The sequence below is a fragment of the Otolemur garnettii genome, unplaced genomic scaffold (assembly GCF_000181295.1).
Source record: "Otolemur garnettii isolate 467f Iridium unplaced genomic scaffold, OtoGar3 scaffold00071, whole genome shotgun sequence".
Taxonomy (NCBI): domain Eukaryota; kingdom Metazoa; phylum Chordata; class Mammalia; order Primates; family Galagidae; genus Otolemur; species Otolemur garnettii.
This window is the reverse complement of record NW_003852466.1, coordinates 659,115-674,071: the sequence shown is the minus strand read 5'-3', so window position 1 is coordinate 674,071 and position 14,957 is coordinate 659,115. Positions and strand designations below refer to the sequence as shown.

The following is a 14,957-nucleotide window of genomic DNA, read 5'->3' as shown; positions in this document are numbered from 1 at the left end:
AACACACACAGCCACACTTGGATCTCAAGGGTTGTTCTGGAGGTAGGTCCAGCAGAAAGGCAGCACTGGAAGAGGGAGTTTGCCCAGTGCTGCCCAGAGGAGACACATCTTTAGTGGTACTTTCCTTCCCTGGTTTTGGACGCTGGGCAGCCCACATGCATCCTGGATCTCACAGAAGAGATGGCCAGTCCTGCAGCCAGCTGACCTGAGTAGTCTTTGCTGCAGCCCTTGTTTCCAAGGAGTTGGGGAAGGGGCTTTCTGGGGTCTGGGAGTGGCTGCCATCAAACTTTGACCTCTCCCCTGAGGCTCAGAGCCCCAGGCTCTCTCCCCACCCCCTCCCTGCCCCCAAGGCCAGCTTCCCTCCCCCTTGGGGCGCGGCCCCTCCTGCCAAAGGAAGTGAGAGGGGACTGTTGTAAGAGGAACTAAAGCCAGGAGTCGGGTTAAGGAGCAAGAGCATGGCCATACCTAAGCCGCCCTCACGAGCCTCCTGAAGCTACACCCTGTCACGATCCCATTAGGTGCCCCGCAGGAGCCCAGACACCAACTCTCACCATGGTAAGTCCGTGGGAGTTCTTCCATGGTGAGTTCTGGAAGTGCAAGGATGTGGGGCCCCAAACCAGGTGGAGATGCCCTGAAAACTACCATCAGAAAGTAGGGTAAAGGAGAAGGGTGTGGAGGACCCTTGTTGGGGGGTCCCTCAGTGCAGCTCAGATGCCCCCAGCAGCCCTTACCAGAAACCAAGCAGAGAGGATGGTAGGGTGGTGATGGTGACCAAGGATGGAGCAGTGACTACAAGATAAATTCCTGGCAGAATTACAAAGAACCAGCAGAGATGGGGCTTTAGGAGACCCAGATGAGTCCCTTATCTCCCTGAGTGGCCTTGGGCAAATCACTTCCCCTCTCTGGGCCTCTCTGACAGACAGCATATTTGGGAGTCAACCTAGATATGGAAGTTGTTGTTCAGGGGGGTTTTGGTTGGAACATTCAGAGGGTCTGTGAGTTCAGCCATTGTGCGTCCACAGCTGGGAGAGGAAGCTGTGTCTAACAGGTAGTAGGGGTGGTGACAATCTGCCTGTGTGGGTGATGGGTGGTTTGGCTGTAGCAATCACAAAAGTGGGAGAGGGTGAGGCTGAGTATCATCCCTAGTAATCATCCCTGAGAAGATAGCAGCGGAAATATTGCAGCCAGAGGTGTTGCTACCTGTTGAGCTTGAGGTCTGTTGGTGACAAGATCAGGGAGATTGTCACAATTCTGGGTCTAGACCCAGCAGTATCATAGCATGCACAAGGAGTTTACAGGCAGGGCTGACAACGCCCCACAGCTTCAGGCATCCTCAGACCACTTCAGCTTTCATTTCTCATCATTCTGTCAGCAAGAATGAGAACGCACGCCTGGGACAGGGACAATTGTAACACTCTTGGCAGTTACAGCAGACAGCTAACCAGGTCACAGACAGTGAGGTGGGGTGACAGGCAGAGGTTGTGTTAATCAAAGAGTACATCTCGCACTTGCAAGAAGTCAGCGATAAATAGAGTCTCCTTGGCCAAAGATCCTTCTGGGCGATTCACCACCAAAACACAGCTAAAGCTCTGAGCTTGGGCTGGGAAACTCTTCCAAGTCAAACCAGAGAGGCTCAGGAGCTCAGATGAGCAGATTTTGATCAAAAGAACACAGGAAGAGATTTGCTACTTTAGAGAAAAGCAACTCCTCCCTAAGGAAGCCCTGCAAAGTTCTTAGTCAACAGGTTGCTTGGCTGACAGTGTCTGGAGGGAAACAATACACCTAAAAGGATGATAGAGAAGAGGAGTGGAGCCCATCTAAGAGGCCAGTACCTCTGTCTGGGGTGTTGAAATCTTCCTGGAGGGGTGTGGGTGATTCCAGGAAGACTGTTGAAGGATTCAATAAAACAATGTTTGTCAAGTTCTTTACAGAGCAGGTGACATTCAGTTGATATGTGGTAGCTGCCATTACCAAGGCAACTGGATTTAGTGATGGAGATGGGTGGAGGTGACATTATTGGTTACTGCAGCGAGGTTGCTGTGAGTGGTTATTGTTGGGTTGTTGGTGTCACTGATTGTGATGGTTGGTGGCCATTGCAGTTAGTGATTGCACTTTGGTGGTGACAATGCTCTTGTGGATAGGCTGGTGGTGGTACTGGTGATAGTCTTTGGTAACAGCTGGTATTTAATGCTAGTCATTGATGGTTGGTCGTTTTTAGCTGGAAATGTCAGGGATACTTGGTGACTGACCAGTGTTACAGTGGCAAGTGATGATTGCTGTTATTTGGAATTGGGTGGCATTGGTAGTAGTGTTCATTTACTATTGGTAGTTAATTGTTTCTGGCAATATTGATTGGTAATAGTGGTATCAATTCAGTGTTGGTTTTTGAATGGGCTGTGGTAAATGAGTACTGCTTCATGAGGTTGCTAATGGTAGTCATCTGTATGTACTTGTTGATGGGGGCGGTGAGATAGCATCTTGCTCTGTCGTCTAGGCTAGAGTGCAGTGGCAAGATCATAGCTCAGTGCAACCTCAAACTCCTGGGCTCAAGTGATTCTCCTGCCTCAGCCTCCCCAGTAGCTGGGACTACAGGTGCACACCACCACACCCAGCTAATTTTTCTATTCTTTTAGAGATGGGGTCTTACTCTGTTGCCCAGACTAGTCTCAAACTCCTGACCTTAAGCAATCCTCCTGCCTGGGCCGCTGTACCCAGCTTAGTATTGTTTGTTTCAGGTTTTTTGTTTGGTTTTTTTTTTTTTTTTGAGACAGAGTCTCACTTTGTTGCACTCAGTAGAGTGGCATCATTGCTCACAGCAACCTCAAGCTCTTGGACTCAAGCGATCCTCTTGCCTCAGCCTCCTAAGTAGCTGGGACTATAGGCACCCACCACAACACCCAGCTATTTTTAGAGACAGGGTCTTGCTCTTGCTCAGCCTGGTCTAGAACTCCTGAGTTCAGACAATCCACTCACTGTGGCTCCCCAGAGTGCTAGGATTAATGACATGTGCCTGTATTAACGACTACAGACCTAGTATTGTTGATGGTGGTCAGTTATTATGGGCAGATGTGGTGGTGATGGTAGTGGGTGTTCTTAAGGGAAGATGGTAGAATTGGTCGTAGTCTCTGTCTGGTGTTGGCTGGTGGTACTGGCATTGAGATTGCCACAAGTTTGTTTGGCTTTGTGGAGGACTGGGGGAGAGGCTGGAGGTGGCAATAGTTGCCCTCAGTTGGTGATGGTGGTAACAACAGGGTCACGGTGATTGTTTTTAAGGTATGATCACAAAGCAGGGAAAACAGGTATGTGGCTGTGTGGTCTAGAGGCAGTGCCCATGGGAATGGAAAAGGCCAAAGACTCAGTAAGACCTGCAGTCCATCAGCCACAAAGGATCTGGAAAGCAGTGTATCAGGGACAAGCAGGTTTCTGCCTGAGGGACTGGGATGTTCTCATCCCAGAGGCTCTTCCCTAACAAGCAGAAAGAGCAAAGTTGGGGTTCCCCAGCTCCAGCCTCTGCGTGGGGAGATTTGAGGAGGTAGTGACCGAAGGCTGGCAGTCTCCAATGACCAGAGAAAGAGCTCCAAAAGACATGTTGGATACTGGCCTCTAACCAAGTCCATAAAGAAACTGAATCCCAGCTCATTGCCTGTAGCTCAAGAGGGTAGGGCACCACCCACATACACCAGAGCTGCCAGGTTCAAATCCAGCCTGGGCCTGCCAAAACAACAATGACAACTATAACCAAAAAATAGGCAGGCGTTGTGATGGGTGCGTGTAGTCCCAGCTACTTGGGAGGCTGAGGCAAGACGATTACTTAAGCCCAAGAGTTTGAGGTTGCTATGAGCTGTGACGCCACAGTGATCTACCGAGAGCAACATAGGGAGACTCTGTCTCTCTTTTTTTTTTTCTTTTTTTTTTTAGAGATAGAGTCTTACATGCCCCTAGTAGAGTAACGTGGCATCACACAGCTCACGGCAACCATCCAGCTCTTGGGCTTAGGTGATTCTCTTGCCTCAGCCTCCCGAGTAGCTGGGACTACAGGCACCTACCACAACACCTGGCTAGTGAAACTTTATCTCAAAAAAAAAAAGAAAGAAAGAAAAAGAAACTGAGTCCCCAAAGAGGGGAAGACCCTACAAGTCTTTGGAGGCAAAAATATTGTTTGCACAGTGCAGAGATGCAAGGTGTGGCCTCAGAACCCCATTGAGCTGGGAGCAAACTTCATGGGACCAGGGCAGGGGCTGGGAGCTGCAGTAGGTTCACATCTCCTGCCGGCAACCACAGCTCACTGGACCCTGGCAAGGAAGGAAGTGCTATTTTGTTGTTCTCTCCAGTCTGTGGCACTTGGTCTTCACTCCCCACCAGGAGCAGAGAACCTAAAATGGTTGAAGAAAATTGTCCAGCCCTTCCTCCTGGCCCTGGGGCCTGGGCCAATGGGACTGGCCAGATCAATTTTATGCTTGAAAACCTTTGTCTCGGCTTGGCACCTGTGGCTCAAGTGGCTGAGGCACCAGCCACATACACCTAAGGTGGTGGGTTCTAATCCAGCCCGGACCCGCCAAACAACAATGACGGCTGCAACCAAAAAATAGCCGGACGTTGTGGCGGGCGCCTGTGGTCCCAGCTACTCAGGAGGCTGGGGCAGGAGACTCGCTTGAGCCCAGGAGTTGGAGGTTGCTGTGAGCTGTGATGCCACGGCACTCTACCCAGGGGGATAGTTTGAGGCTCTGTCTAAAAAAAAAAAGAAAGAAAGAAAACCTTTGTCTCACTGAATTGGCACAGCAGCCCTGTGAGGTCTGCCATTCCCATTTTCCAGATGAGGAAACTGAGGCAGTGAGGTTAGGCACCATACAACCCAAAGTCCGAAAGGATTTCAACTCAGTAAAGGTCACAAGGTCACACTGTTTATGGGCACCTGAGCCACAACCTCTCCTCCTACAAGATACTCCCAGGTGGCATCTGTAGTACAGTGGTTACAGCGCCAGCCACATACACCAAGGCTGGTGGGTTCAAACTCGGCCTGGGCCAGCTAAACAACAATGACAATTGCAAAAAAAAATAACCAGGTGTTGTGGAAGGTGCCTATAGTCCCAGCTACTTGGGAGGCTGAGGCAAGAGAATCACTTAAGCCCAAGAGTTTGAGGTTGCTGTGAGCTGTGATGCCACAGTACTCTACCCAAGGTGACATAGTGAGACTCTGCCTTAAGAAAAAAAAAAAAAAGAGACTCCTGGGCTGATGACCTGACCCCCATGTGCCATAGGTTGGCCCATTCCTCCAGCCTCACTTGGACTAGATTCTCTGTTCCAAAGATACTAGAATCCTGGAGTCTCCTCCTACCCCCAAGGCCCTCTTGGCTGACGGTCCCAGCTGCCAGCACTAATTCTGCCTGGGAAGTCCATGTTGTAAGACCTGCCTCCCACAGGAAGGCCTCTCCTCAGTACTCCCTTGGGCAACTGGTGTCACCACTTGCAGAACTCTGAGCCACCCCAAGGACGCCTAGACCTGGTCCATCTAAGCCTGGTCTTCACTTAGCCCCATGCACAGGGGCTCAGGCATGTTCACTGCAGGACTTGAATGCCCACCCTCAGCCCCACAGAAATCATCACCTTGACCTCAAACAGCCCTTCCCCACTTTGACATCAGAAAAACTGTCCCCTTCTGTCTTGGGTTACATAGAGAGACCTCTCTGAAGAGCTGAAGGAAGTAGCTACACCTCCTTACTACCCCAGCCACCTCACACCCCTGACAGCCTTTCACAAGAGGCCTAGCAGGTTGAGTCATACTTGGCTTGCGGTCAACTGCACAACCTCTTCACTGCATCCCCACCCCCAAACAAAGGAGGTAGGAACAAAGATTTTCAACTTGACCCATGCAGACTTGGAGGCCACAGAGAGAGAGAGAGATCTGTGAGACAGGGCAGGAGGCAGCCTCATCCCAGTGGCACTTCATTCATTCATTTATTCAATGAGTATATACTGATCAGCTCCTATATCCAGGCCCTCTCTGTCAAACACTAATTACTTAAATGATTTGGGGGTCATTAGCTGCCATTTTCTGAGGCCCCTCAGTGCATCTTTTCTCTGCATTCACCCATGTTTGCCTCTCAGTGACTTTTATGGAGGAGATCATTATAGAACCCATTTGACAGATGGGGAAACTGGGCTCTGGAGAAGTGAAGTGGCCTCCCTGGAGTCACACAGTCAGTCAACTGCCAAGCCAGGCCTGGAACCTGATCTGTTACATGCCATAATTCTTGACTGTGGCCTCTCATACTGTACTCATTTGAGCAAAAACCCTCTCTCTTTTTAATACAAACAATCTGTAAATTTTTTTCTCAAAATGGTGGGATTATAGGCATGAGCCACTGCACCCAGCCACCCTGTGATTTTTGTGATCGGCAGAGCTTGGAGCAGCTGGGGGCCCAAGGGGCCTGGGGCAGAATTGAAGGGAGAAAATGGGAGGAACTACAAAGTCAAAGAGCCACACAGCTAGATGAAGGAAACGGAGAAGGACTGGAAGAGGAACCAAGTCAGGGGCAGGAGAGCCGAGTGGGCCGGCAAGCCCAGACAGACACAGCTGGCCTCAGGCCTCTGACCCCAGCAAGGGGAAGTAACCTTGGTTCTCAGCTCAGCCCCAGGGGCTGAGAAGCATAAACATTGAGCTGAGAACAGACAGCCTGTGTGTGTCCCTCCCCTGAAGTCTTCTCTTCCTGCTGCATCATGTTCCTGCTGCGTGACCTTGAGGAGGATGACTAACATCTCTGTGCTATAGTTTTCTCTTCTGTAAAACAAATCCAATGATAGGACCAACCTCAACACCTGTGTTAAGAGACTGGAATGAAGTAATTCATGTAAGAAGTTTTGACCACTAGCACTTTAGGAGGCCAAGGCAGAAGGATCACTTGAGCCCAGGAGTTCTAGACCAAGCCAAGCAAGTGCAAGACCTCATCTCTACTAAATCCAGAAAAATTATCAGGGAGTGGTGCTGGGTGCCTGTAGTCCCAGCTACTCAGGAGGTTGAGGCAAACGGATCACTGGAGCTCAGGAGTTTGTGGCTACAGAAATAAAAAAGGTTAGGCCAGAGACCAGAGCATTTGCCCATAATAAGTGCGAGTCAGTGTCAGCTGTTGTGCCATCCTTGTTTTGTTCTATTGTCACCACCCAATCTCCACCCTCCAGCTCTTCAGAAAGAGAACCCACTTCCTGTCCTCCCCACCCACTTACAGGGCTGTGTCTGTCCACACTCCCCCAAATATCCCCTTAGGGAAAAACCATGACTCCCCCACTACCATCTGCCCCCAGACCCTTAAATGGCAGCATTTTTTTCTCTTATTTTTTTTCTTTGAAACAGGGTCTCACTCTGTTGCCCAGTCTGGAGTGCTGTGGTGTCATCACCTCTCACTATAGCCTCCAACTCTTGTGCCCAAGGGCTCCTGCCTCAGCCTCCAAAGTAGCTGAGACTTATGGGCACTTGCCACAATGCCCCCACTCGTTTTTCTATTTTTAGTAGAGTGGGGGTATTGCTCTTGCTCAGGTGGGTCTCAAACTCCTGACTTCAAGCAATCCTCTAGCCTCAGCCTCCCAGAGTGCAAGAATTACAGGTGTGAGCCCTCATGCATGGCCCTGCATGACACCATTTCACTCCCAATTTTCACCATTTCTCTTCACCAACAGGGGCTGGCCTCTCCATCTGGAAACAAAACACAGGTTCCCCTGACTCTACCTCTCCCCAACCACAGACCTTCCACCCAACTTCTTCCCCTCTTCCCTGTCTCAGCCAGGTATTCTGAAAGCCATCCTCACTCCCTGTCTACACCTCCACACTTCTCAATCCAAATTCTTTTTTTTTTTTTTTTTTTTTGAGACAGAACCTCAAGCTATCCCCCTGGGTAGAGTGCCGTGGCATCACAGCTCACAGCACCCTCCAACTCCTGGGCTCAAGCGAGTCTTCTGCCTCAGCCTCCCAAGTAGCTGGGACCACAGGTACCCACCACAATGCCCAGCTATTTTTTGGTTGCAGCCGTCATTATTGTTTGGCAGGCCCGGGCTGGATTCGAACCCGCCACCTTAGGTGTATGTGGCTGGCGCCTTAGCCACTGGAGCCACAGGCACCGAGCCCTCAATCCAAATTCTGACCCTGAAGCTGCCAACACCCTCCTTGGGGCACCTCTGAGTCTCCAGTATCTTGGACACTCTTCCAGTTGTAGTTGATGGCTCTGAACCAGCCCTTGTCCCAACACGGCCTCCCCCATGTCCTAGTTGTTGCCTCCCACCTCCCTGGTGGCTCCCACTTTGCCTGTCTGCTGTGGGCGGCATTCTCAGCCTCTGTGCACCAAGCTGCTACCCATGGCTTTGTTACCCATCTCTTTCTCAGTGCATCCAGGGTAGTCGAGTCCTGGAAAATGCAGTGGATATGAACCATGCAAAGAATAAATAGATTTGTAGCTGGGTGAAGTGGCTCATGCCTACAATCCCAGCACTTTGGGAGGACCAGCCTAGGCAACATAGCAAGACCCCATCACTACAAAAAGAGTTTAAAAATTAACAAGACATGGTGGTACACACCTGTAGTCCCAGATACCCAGCAGGCTGAGGTGGGAGGATACATGAGCCCAGGAGTTCGAGACTGCAGTGAGTTATGATGATGCCACTGCACTCCAGCCTGAGCAATAGAGCAAGAGAGACTCTGTCTCTCTTTAAAGAGAGTTTTTTGTCTTTGTAATAAATACATAAAACTGTTTGGCTCTAGGTTGCAGTGGTTATTAACACTAGAAGGCATTCCTCACTATAGCCTCAATCCACACACTACATGTCAGAGTCCATCTGGGACCTCCTGAGGGAGGAGACTCAGGCAGTGTCAGGCCCAACAAAGTGTCAGGGGCCAGGTGCAGTGGCTCACACCTGTAATCCTAGCACTCTGTTTGAGGCCAGGAGTTCAAGACCAATTGAACAAGAGCAAGACCCCACTGCTCCTAAAAATAGAAAAATTAGCTAGGCACTGTAGTCCCAGCTACTTGGGAAGCTGAGGTAAGAGGATCACTTGAGCCCAGGACTTTGAGGTTGCAGTGAGCTATAATGATGCCAGTACACTCCAGCTTTGGTGAAACAGTAAGACTTTGTCTCAAAAAAAAAAAAAAAAAAGTGTCAGGCTTGTTTGAATGAATGAGTAAAGGGAAGAGAGAGTGAATGGGTTGATGGAGGCAAAATCCTGAAGGGCCCTGAGAACCCAGCAAAGGAACTTAGATGTGATTGCACAGTCTGGATGAGCTCAGAGCAGGGAGTGTAGCTGATTCTCCCATGCTTGGGAACACTCCCTCAGAAGCCCTGAGACAGATGGAGGAACACGTGTGGAGGTAGGAAAGCAAAGAGGGATCATTTGGACTAGGGGAAAATAGTCTACCCAGTCTATTCCACCTCCAGCATCGTCATATAAGTGACAAACCAGAATTCTTTGTTGAATGGACAAATGGAAGGATGACAGGAAGCAACAAACAGGTTTTCAGCCATGGAGAGATGTAAAGAAATTATCTGACCTACTTTGTTTGATTGTAGGTCATAAGACCCTCACTCCAGAGAGGGCCGACCCCACACCCAGAGGAAGGATGCTGCTTAGAGAGGCTGAGAAGAGTCTAGGCAGACAAGCCTTGCTGGGTCTCCCTACTCAGTTTTAGATTATACTCTTTCTTTTCCGATCAAATTTCTACTTGGATGTCCATACTTTGTTGAACCTAAGCATAAAAATGGACAATTTTCCCTGTATTTTTAGGTGCTCATTCTGAAGGTTCCCATGTACACACATTAAATAACTTTGTATGCCCTTTTCCCTATTAATCAATGTGCTTCGTGTCAGTGATTTTTCCGAGAACCTGTAGGAAGCCAAGAGCCTTGGTCCCTACATTAACCCTTCTCTGCACTGCCCAGCCTCTTGTGGGTGCAGGTGGGAGAATCTGTTCTTTGCTGCCAAACTATCTGGGTTCACATCTCCCACATCCTCGGAAACAATAATTTTGTCTTTGATCAGGTGTCTTTTGTCAAACCACTCTATCTCTTGGGCCTCAGAATCCCTCCCAGTCTACACCACACAGAGATGACCTCTCACAGTCTGGCATGATGTAGGTTCGTGGCGAATGTTAATTCTGTCAAATGCTCCTCAGCCTGGACTATCCTCACAACTACTAAGGCTGGGAAGGGGCCCAAGCCCTGCACCCTGATCTTATTCCCCAGAGTGCCTCATTCTCACATCAACCCTGGAAAGTGGGGCTGTTCCTCCCATTTTACTAATGAGGCAATTGAAGCTAATTGCAGTATCAAATCAGCCAGCTAAGCCTAGAACACAGATCTCCCCCATGCTAAAGGCTAGGCTTGTTTAATCTCCATAGGCATTCCTCAGTAAACCCCCCTCTGACTGTCAGAATGTTCAGTATCTGATCATGTACCTCTCCTACCTGACCCCTGCTCAAGAACATCCCATGGCTCCCTAATGCCCCAGGAGTGACCGTCTCCCCCTGTGCCCTACAGTTGCCCACCCTGACTCTCCTGCTTATTTCCAAACTGTACCCTCCCTGCCCAGCACACTCACTTCCTTTTCCTGGAATCTGCTGGCAAACAGGAGTCCTTTTTAAAGAACTGATTTCAATTCCCAGCATCCTTGGCTCTAGGGGTCCTTCCCTGAAGGTGGGCTTCTTTCTTTACCTTTGTCCATGGTTCACTGAATAGATCCTCCTTGCTAGGGCTGAGAAAAGACTCCCCCAGTCCCTGTCTCCATGATCTCCTGATCTGAGAGTCGGTGGTGGGGGCTTCCTGGAGGAGGAACGTCTTATCTGAGCACGAGTTCATCAGAAGAGGGCGCTACAGCTCAGCACCTATTGCTCAAGCAGCTAAGGCGCCTGCCACATACACCAGAGCTGGTGGGTTTGAATCCAGCCTGGGCTTGCCAAACAACCATGACAACTACAACCAAAAATGGCTGGGCATTGTGGTGAGCGCCTATAGTCCCAGCTACTTCGGAGGCTGAGGCAAAAGAATAGTTTAAGTCTAGGAATTGGAGGTTGCTGTGAGCTGTGATGCTACAGCACTCTACGGAGGGCAACAACTTGAGGCTCTGTCTCAAAAAAAAAAAAAAAAAAGGGCGCTCCAAGTTGCCATTGTTAGGGTGAGAATTCATTTCATATGTGGCTTTGAGAGAGAATTCTCAACACAAAGACATAAATTTTTATATTTAAGATATAAAAAAAAGCAAAACGTTTACATTCTTTTCTTGGGGGAGGTTACACAGCATATGAAAGGAAGAAGGGGATGTGTCAGGCCCCAAGCAGAAGAGGATCCAAGTTTTTAAAGGGAGAAATGGTAAAGACATAGTCAATATTGTAAGCTGATAACAGGAGATGGCTGAAGCAGCTGTGTCTGATTTTTTTTTTTTTTTTTACTGTCTATGAGACTGGCTTATCAGAGTACTTGAAATGTCTTTTGGGGAGGAACTGAAGCAGAGAGCTCACAGCCCTACTGTCTGGTCAGGGCTCTTTGAGGCTGTTTTAAAAAACTCTTGGCTGGGCATGGTGGCTCCCGCCTGTAATTCTAGCACTCTCAGAGGCTGAGGCAGGTGGATTACTTGAGCCCAGTAGTTCAAGACCAGCCTGAGCAAAAGTGAGACCCCCTCTCTACTAAAAGTAGAAAAACTTCCAGGTGTTGTGTTGGGAGCCTGCAGTCCCAGCTATTTGAGAGGCTGAGGGAAGGATCTTTTGAGTCCAAGAGTTTGAAGTTGCAATGAACTAAGCCACAGCACTCTACCCAGGGTGACAGAATAAGACTCTCTCTCCAAAAAAAAAAAAAGAAAAAACCTCTTAAGTAAAACAATTTAAGATTGTTTGATCAATCTTGATCAAACAAAGGGGCAGTTGTGATCTTTCACTTCAAAGGGGCAATTATGTGCTGTGAGTTTATCCCCCTTCCTTTCTGTTAGATTGTTTATTAGCAAGCGCATCTTTTCAGCCTATTTGCTGGGCTCCTCCCTCACTGAATGGAGACAGTGTGAGCCTGAGAGAGCCAGGTGTTTGAGGCACTAAAAAAATCAAATCAGTCTAAAAGGAGAGAGGACCAGGAAGGCTTCCTAGAGGAGGGTTTTTTGGAGAACCCGTGCCTGATTCTTCTCCACAGGGCCTAAAGTAGGTGTCATGTGATAAGAAACTGAGGGAGGAACTGAGATAAGAAAGTGGGAGCCTGGGAAAATGCTGAAGCTGCTGAAGAGTGAGGCAAAAGCACGCAAGGAGGGAAAAGACCTTGTCTGGGCCAGAAGTGGAGGGTGGAGCTGAGGAACAGGGTCACAGGTGGGCACAGAGCAGAGGCCCTACCACATGGTGACCCGAAGGAGCTCGGAGTGACAGGCTGGGTCACAGGACCACAGGAAAGAAAGAAGAGTGGGAAGAAGGAAGCCACTTCACAGTAGGTCAGATGCCACAGAGAGGTCAAGGACTCAGTCCAGGCCTGGGGAGGGGAGCTGGGTAAGCAAGGGCCTGGGCCTGGGAGTGTAGAGGGAAGTGAGGAGCAGGGTGGGCCGACTCCCCAACAAGCCTTCCTGTCTCCTCCTCTGCCACAGCTACAGAGCCATCTACTGAGAGCTCCCATGCCCTGCTGAGCCTGGCATCCCTCCTGGAGGGGCAAAGGGGGTACTAAGTATAAGAATGAACAGACAGAGGGACAAAAAGAGAGGACTGAGAGAAGGATCTAAGTTGTCCTTCTGTCTGGGACAGAGAGGATGAATTGGACCAAACCAGGGAAGGAGGAACAGAGGTGGAGGTCAGCCAGGCACTGGTACCCCACAGAGGGGACTCAGCCCACCCTGCAATCCCCACCCCCAGGGCAGCAAGGAGCGCTTCCACTGGCAGAGCCACAATGTGAAGCAGAGCGGTGTGGACGACATGGTGCTGCTGCCCCAGATCACAGAGGACGCCATCTCTGCCAACCTCCGGAAGCGCTTCATGGACGACTACATCTTTGTATCCTAGGCCATGGACACAGAGGCGTTTGAATGAGCAGAGAGAGGAATGGGCAGTGTGGGTGCTGGATGGGGGGACAAGGGAGGATAGAGTGACAACAGGGCTCTGGTTTGGGGCCACCTTGGCTCCCACTGCTCACTCTGCCCTAGGGTAGCCCAGCTGCTCACAGCACATCCCATTCCCTGAGGTGCATCTGAGTGTCTCCATATCTTGGAGCTCTAGGGAGCTCTAGGTAAGCAAGATAAGGGCACATGGGCCCAAGGGGTCCATATCCTACCAAGACACCTTAACAACTTCCCAGACCTACATTGGCTCAGTGCTCATCTCCGTAAACCCCTTTAAGCAGATGCCTTACTTCACTGACTGCGAGATTGACCTCTACCAGGGCGCGGTGAGGCAACGACAAAGTGGGAGACACAGCCCCAAGACCCCACAGCCTCCCCCTACCCTGAGCTGAGACTCAATCTCCCCCACCAGGCCCAGTATGAGAATCCCCCACACATCTATGCCCTTACGGACAACATGTACCGGAACATGCTCATCGACTGTGAAAACCAGTGTGTCATCATCAGGTGCAGGGCAGGAGGACACAGGCCCTGCTAAGCCCCTGCTCAGACACCTCCGTCCCCCCACAGGGAACTGTCCTGGGAACTCCCAATCTGAACACAACTTCACTCTCTTTCTACCCAACCCCCTGCTTTACCTTCCCTGTTACCATCTGACTCATGATATATTTTATTTATTCCTTCTGTTATTATCCATCTAAATTTCAGCTCCATGAGGGGAGGAGGGCAGGAATTTTTATCTGTCTTGTTCACTGTTGTATCCCCAGTATGTGGAAATAGTGCCCGATACACAGTAGGTGCTCAATGAATGAATGAATGATCAAGCACTAAAAAGGGCCCTTTCCCTTTCCACCCCCAGTGGAGAGAGTGGAGCTGGGAAGACAGTGGCAGCCAAATACATCATGGGCTACATCTCCAAGGTGTCTGGCGGGGGAGAGAAGGTCCAGGTGAGATGAGAGAAAGGGAAAGATGGGTTGGGTCTCCCCCAAATGCAGGGTAGTTTGGCACCACCCATCCCCACACCTGGCCAGTCTGACCTTTTCCCACCCACCTGTCTCTGCCCCTAGCACGTGAAAGATATCATCCTGCAGTCAAACCCGCTGCTCGAGGCCTTTGGCAATGCCAAGACTGTGCGCAACAACAACTCCAGCCGCTTTGTGAGTCTCTGCAGTCCTGCCTGGAGCAGCTGCTTCTCTCTCTCTCTCTCTCTCTTATAATTTTAGCCAATGCCTGCACATGGAAATAATAAATTCCATACACTAAGATGTTTTTACTTCCCTAAAATATCAGTTTTGAATTTTTTTATTTTGTCACATAATTGTATTTTAAGTATTTGCCCCAACATTTTCAAAAATTAGTACAGTGAACACCTATGTGTCCATCTCCTGGATTCTATCATTACCATCTTACTATACTTGCTTTATTTCATCTGTATCTATTCATTCCCCCACAGTATTTTCTGATGCACTGCAAAGTAAGCTGAAGACACCATACCTTTCCCCCAAACACTTCTGTACGTAGATCATTAATTATTTCCCATCATAAATTTGCAGCTTTTTTATTTCCTTGTATATAGCAAAATATATACAGCATCTGTAGGATATGGGTTCCAGGTTGATATCACAATCCAAGGATGTTCCAGCTCCTTATATGAATAATGTCATATTAGCATGCAATCCTCACACATCCTCCCATATACTTTAAATCATCTCTAGATTACTTATAATACCTAATTCAAGGTAAATACTATGTAATGGTTGTTTTTTTTGTTTGTTTGTTTGTTTTTGAGACAGAGCCTCAAGCTGTCCCCCTGGGCAGAGTGCCGTGACATTACAGCTCACAGCAACCTCCAACTCCTGGGCTCAAGCGAGTCTCCTGCCTCCGCCTCCCAAGTAGCTGGGAC

The 14,957-nt window shown here is 49.4% G+C and overlaps 1 protein-coding gene across 2 annotated transcripts in view; it reads left to right on the top strand.

The window, feature by feature from the left end:
• Window positions 1–415: 415 nt before the first annotated feature.
• MYO1F (myosin IF) overlaps window positions 416–14,957 on the top strand; it is a 39,256-nt gene continuing 24,714 nt past the window's right edge. For both annotated transcript variants that reach the window (XM_003793663.3, XM_023515415.1), the window contains exons 1-6: window positions 416–555; window positions 12,852–12,989; window positions 13,291–13,380; window positions 13,467–13,561; window positions 13,914–14,001; window positions 14,122–14,211. In XM_003793663.3, coding sequence (XP_003793711.1) covers window positions 553–555; window positions 12,852–12,989; window positions 13,291–13,380; window positions 13,467–13,561; window positions 13,914–14,001; window positions 14,122–14,211 — 504 coding nt within the window. In that variant the 5' untranslated portion in view covers window positions 416–552. The remainder of the gene's footprint in view (window positions 556–12,851; window positions 12,990–13,290; window positions 13,381–13,466; window positions 13,562–13,913; window positions 14,002–14,121; window positions 14,212–14,957) is intronic.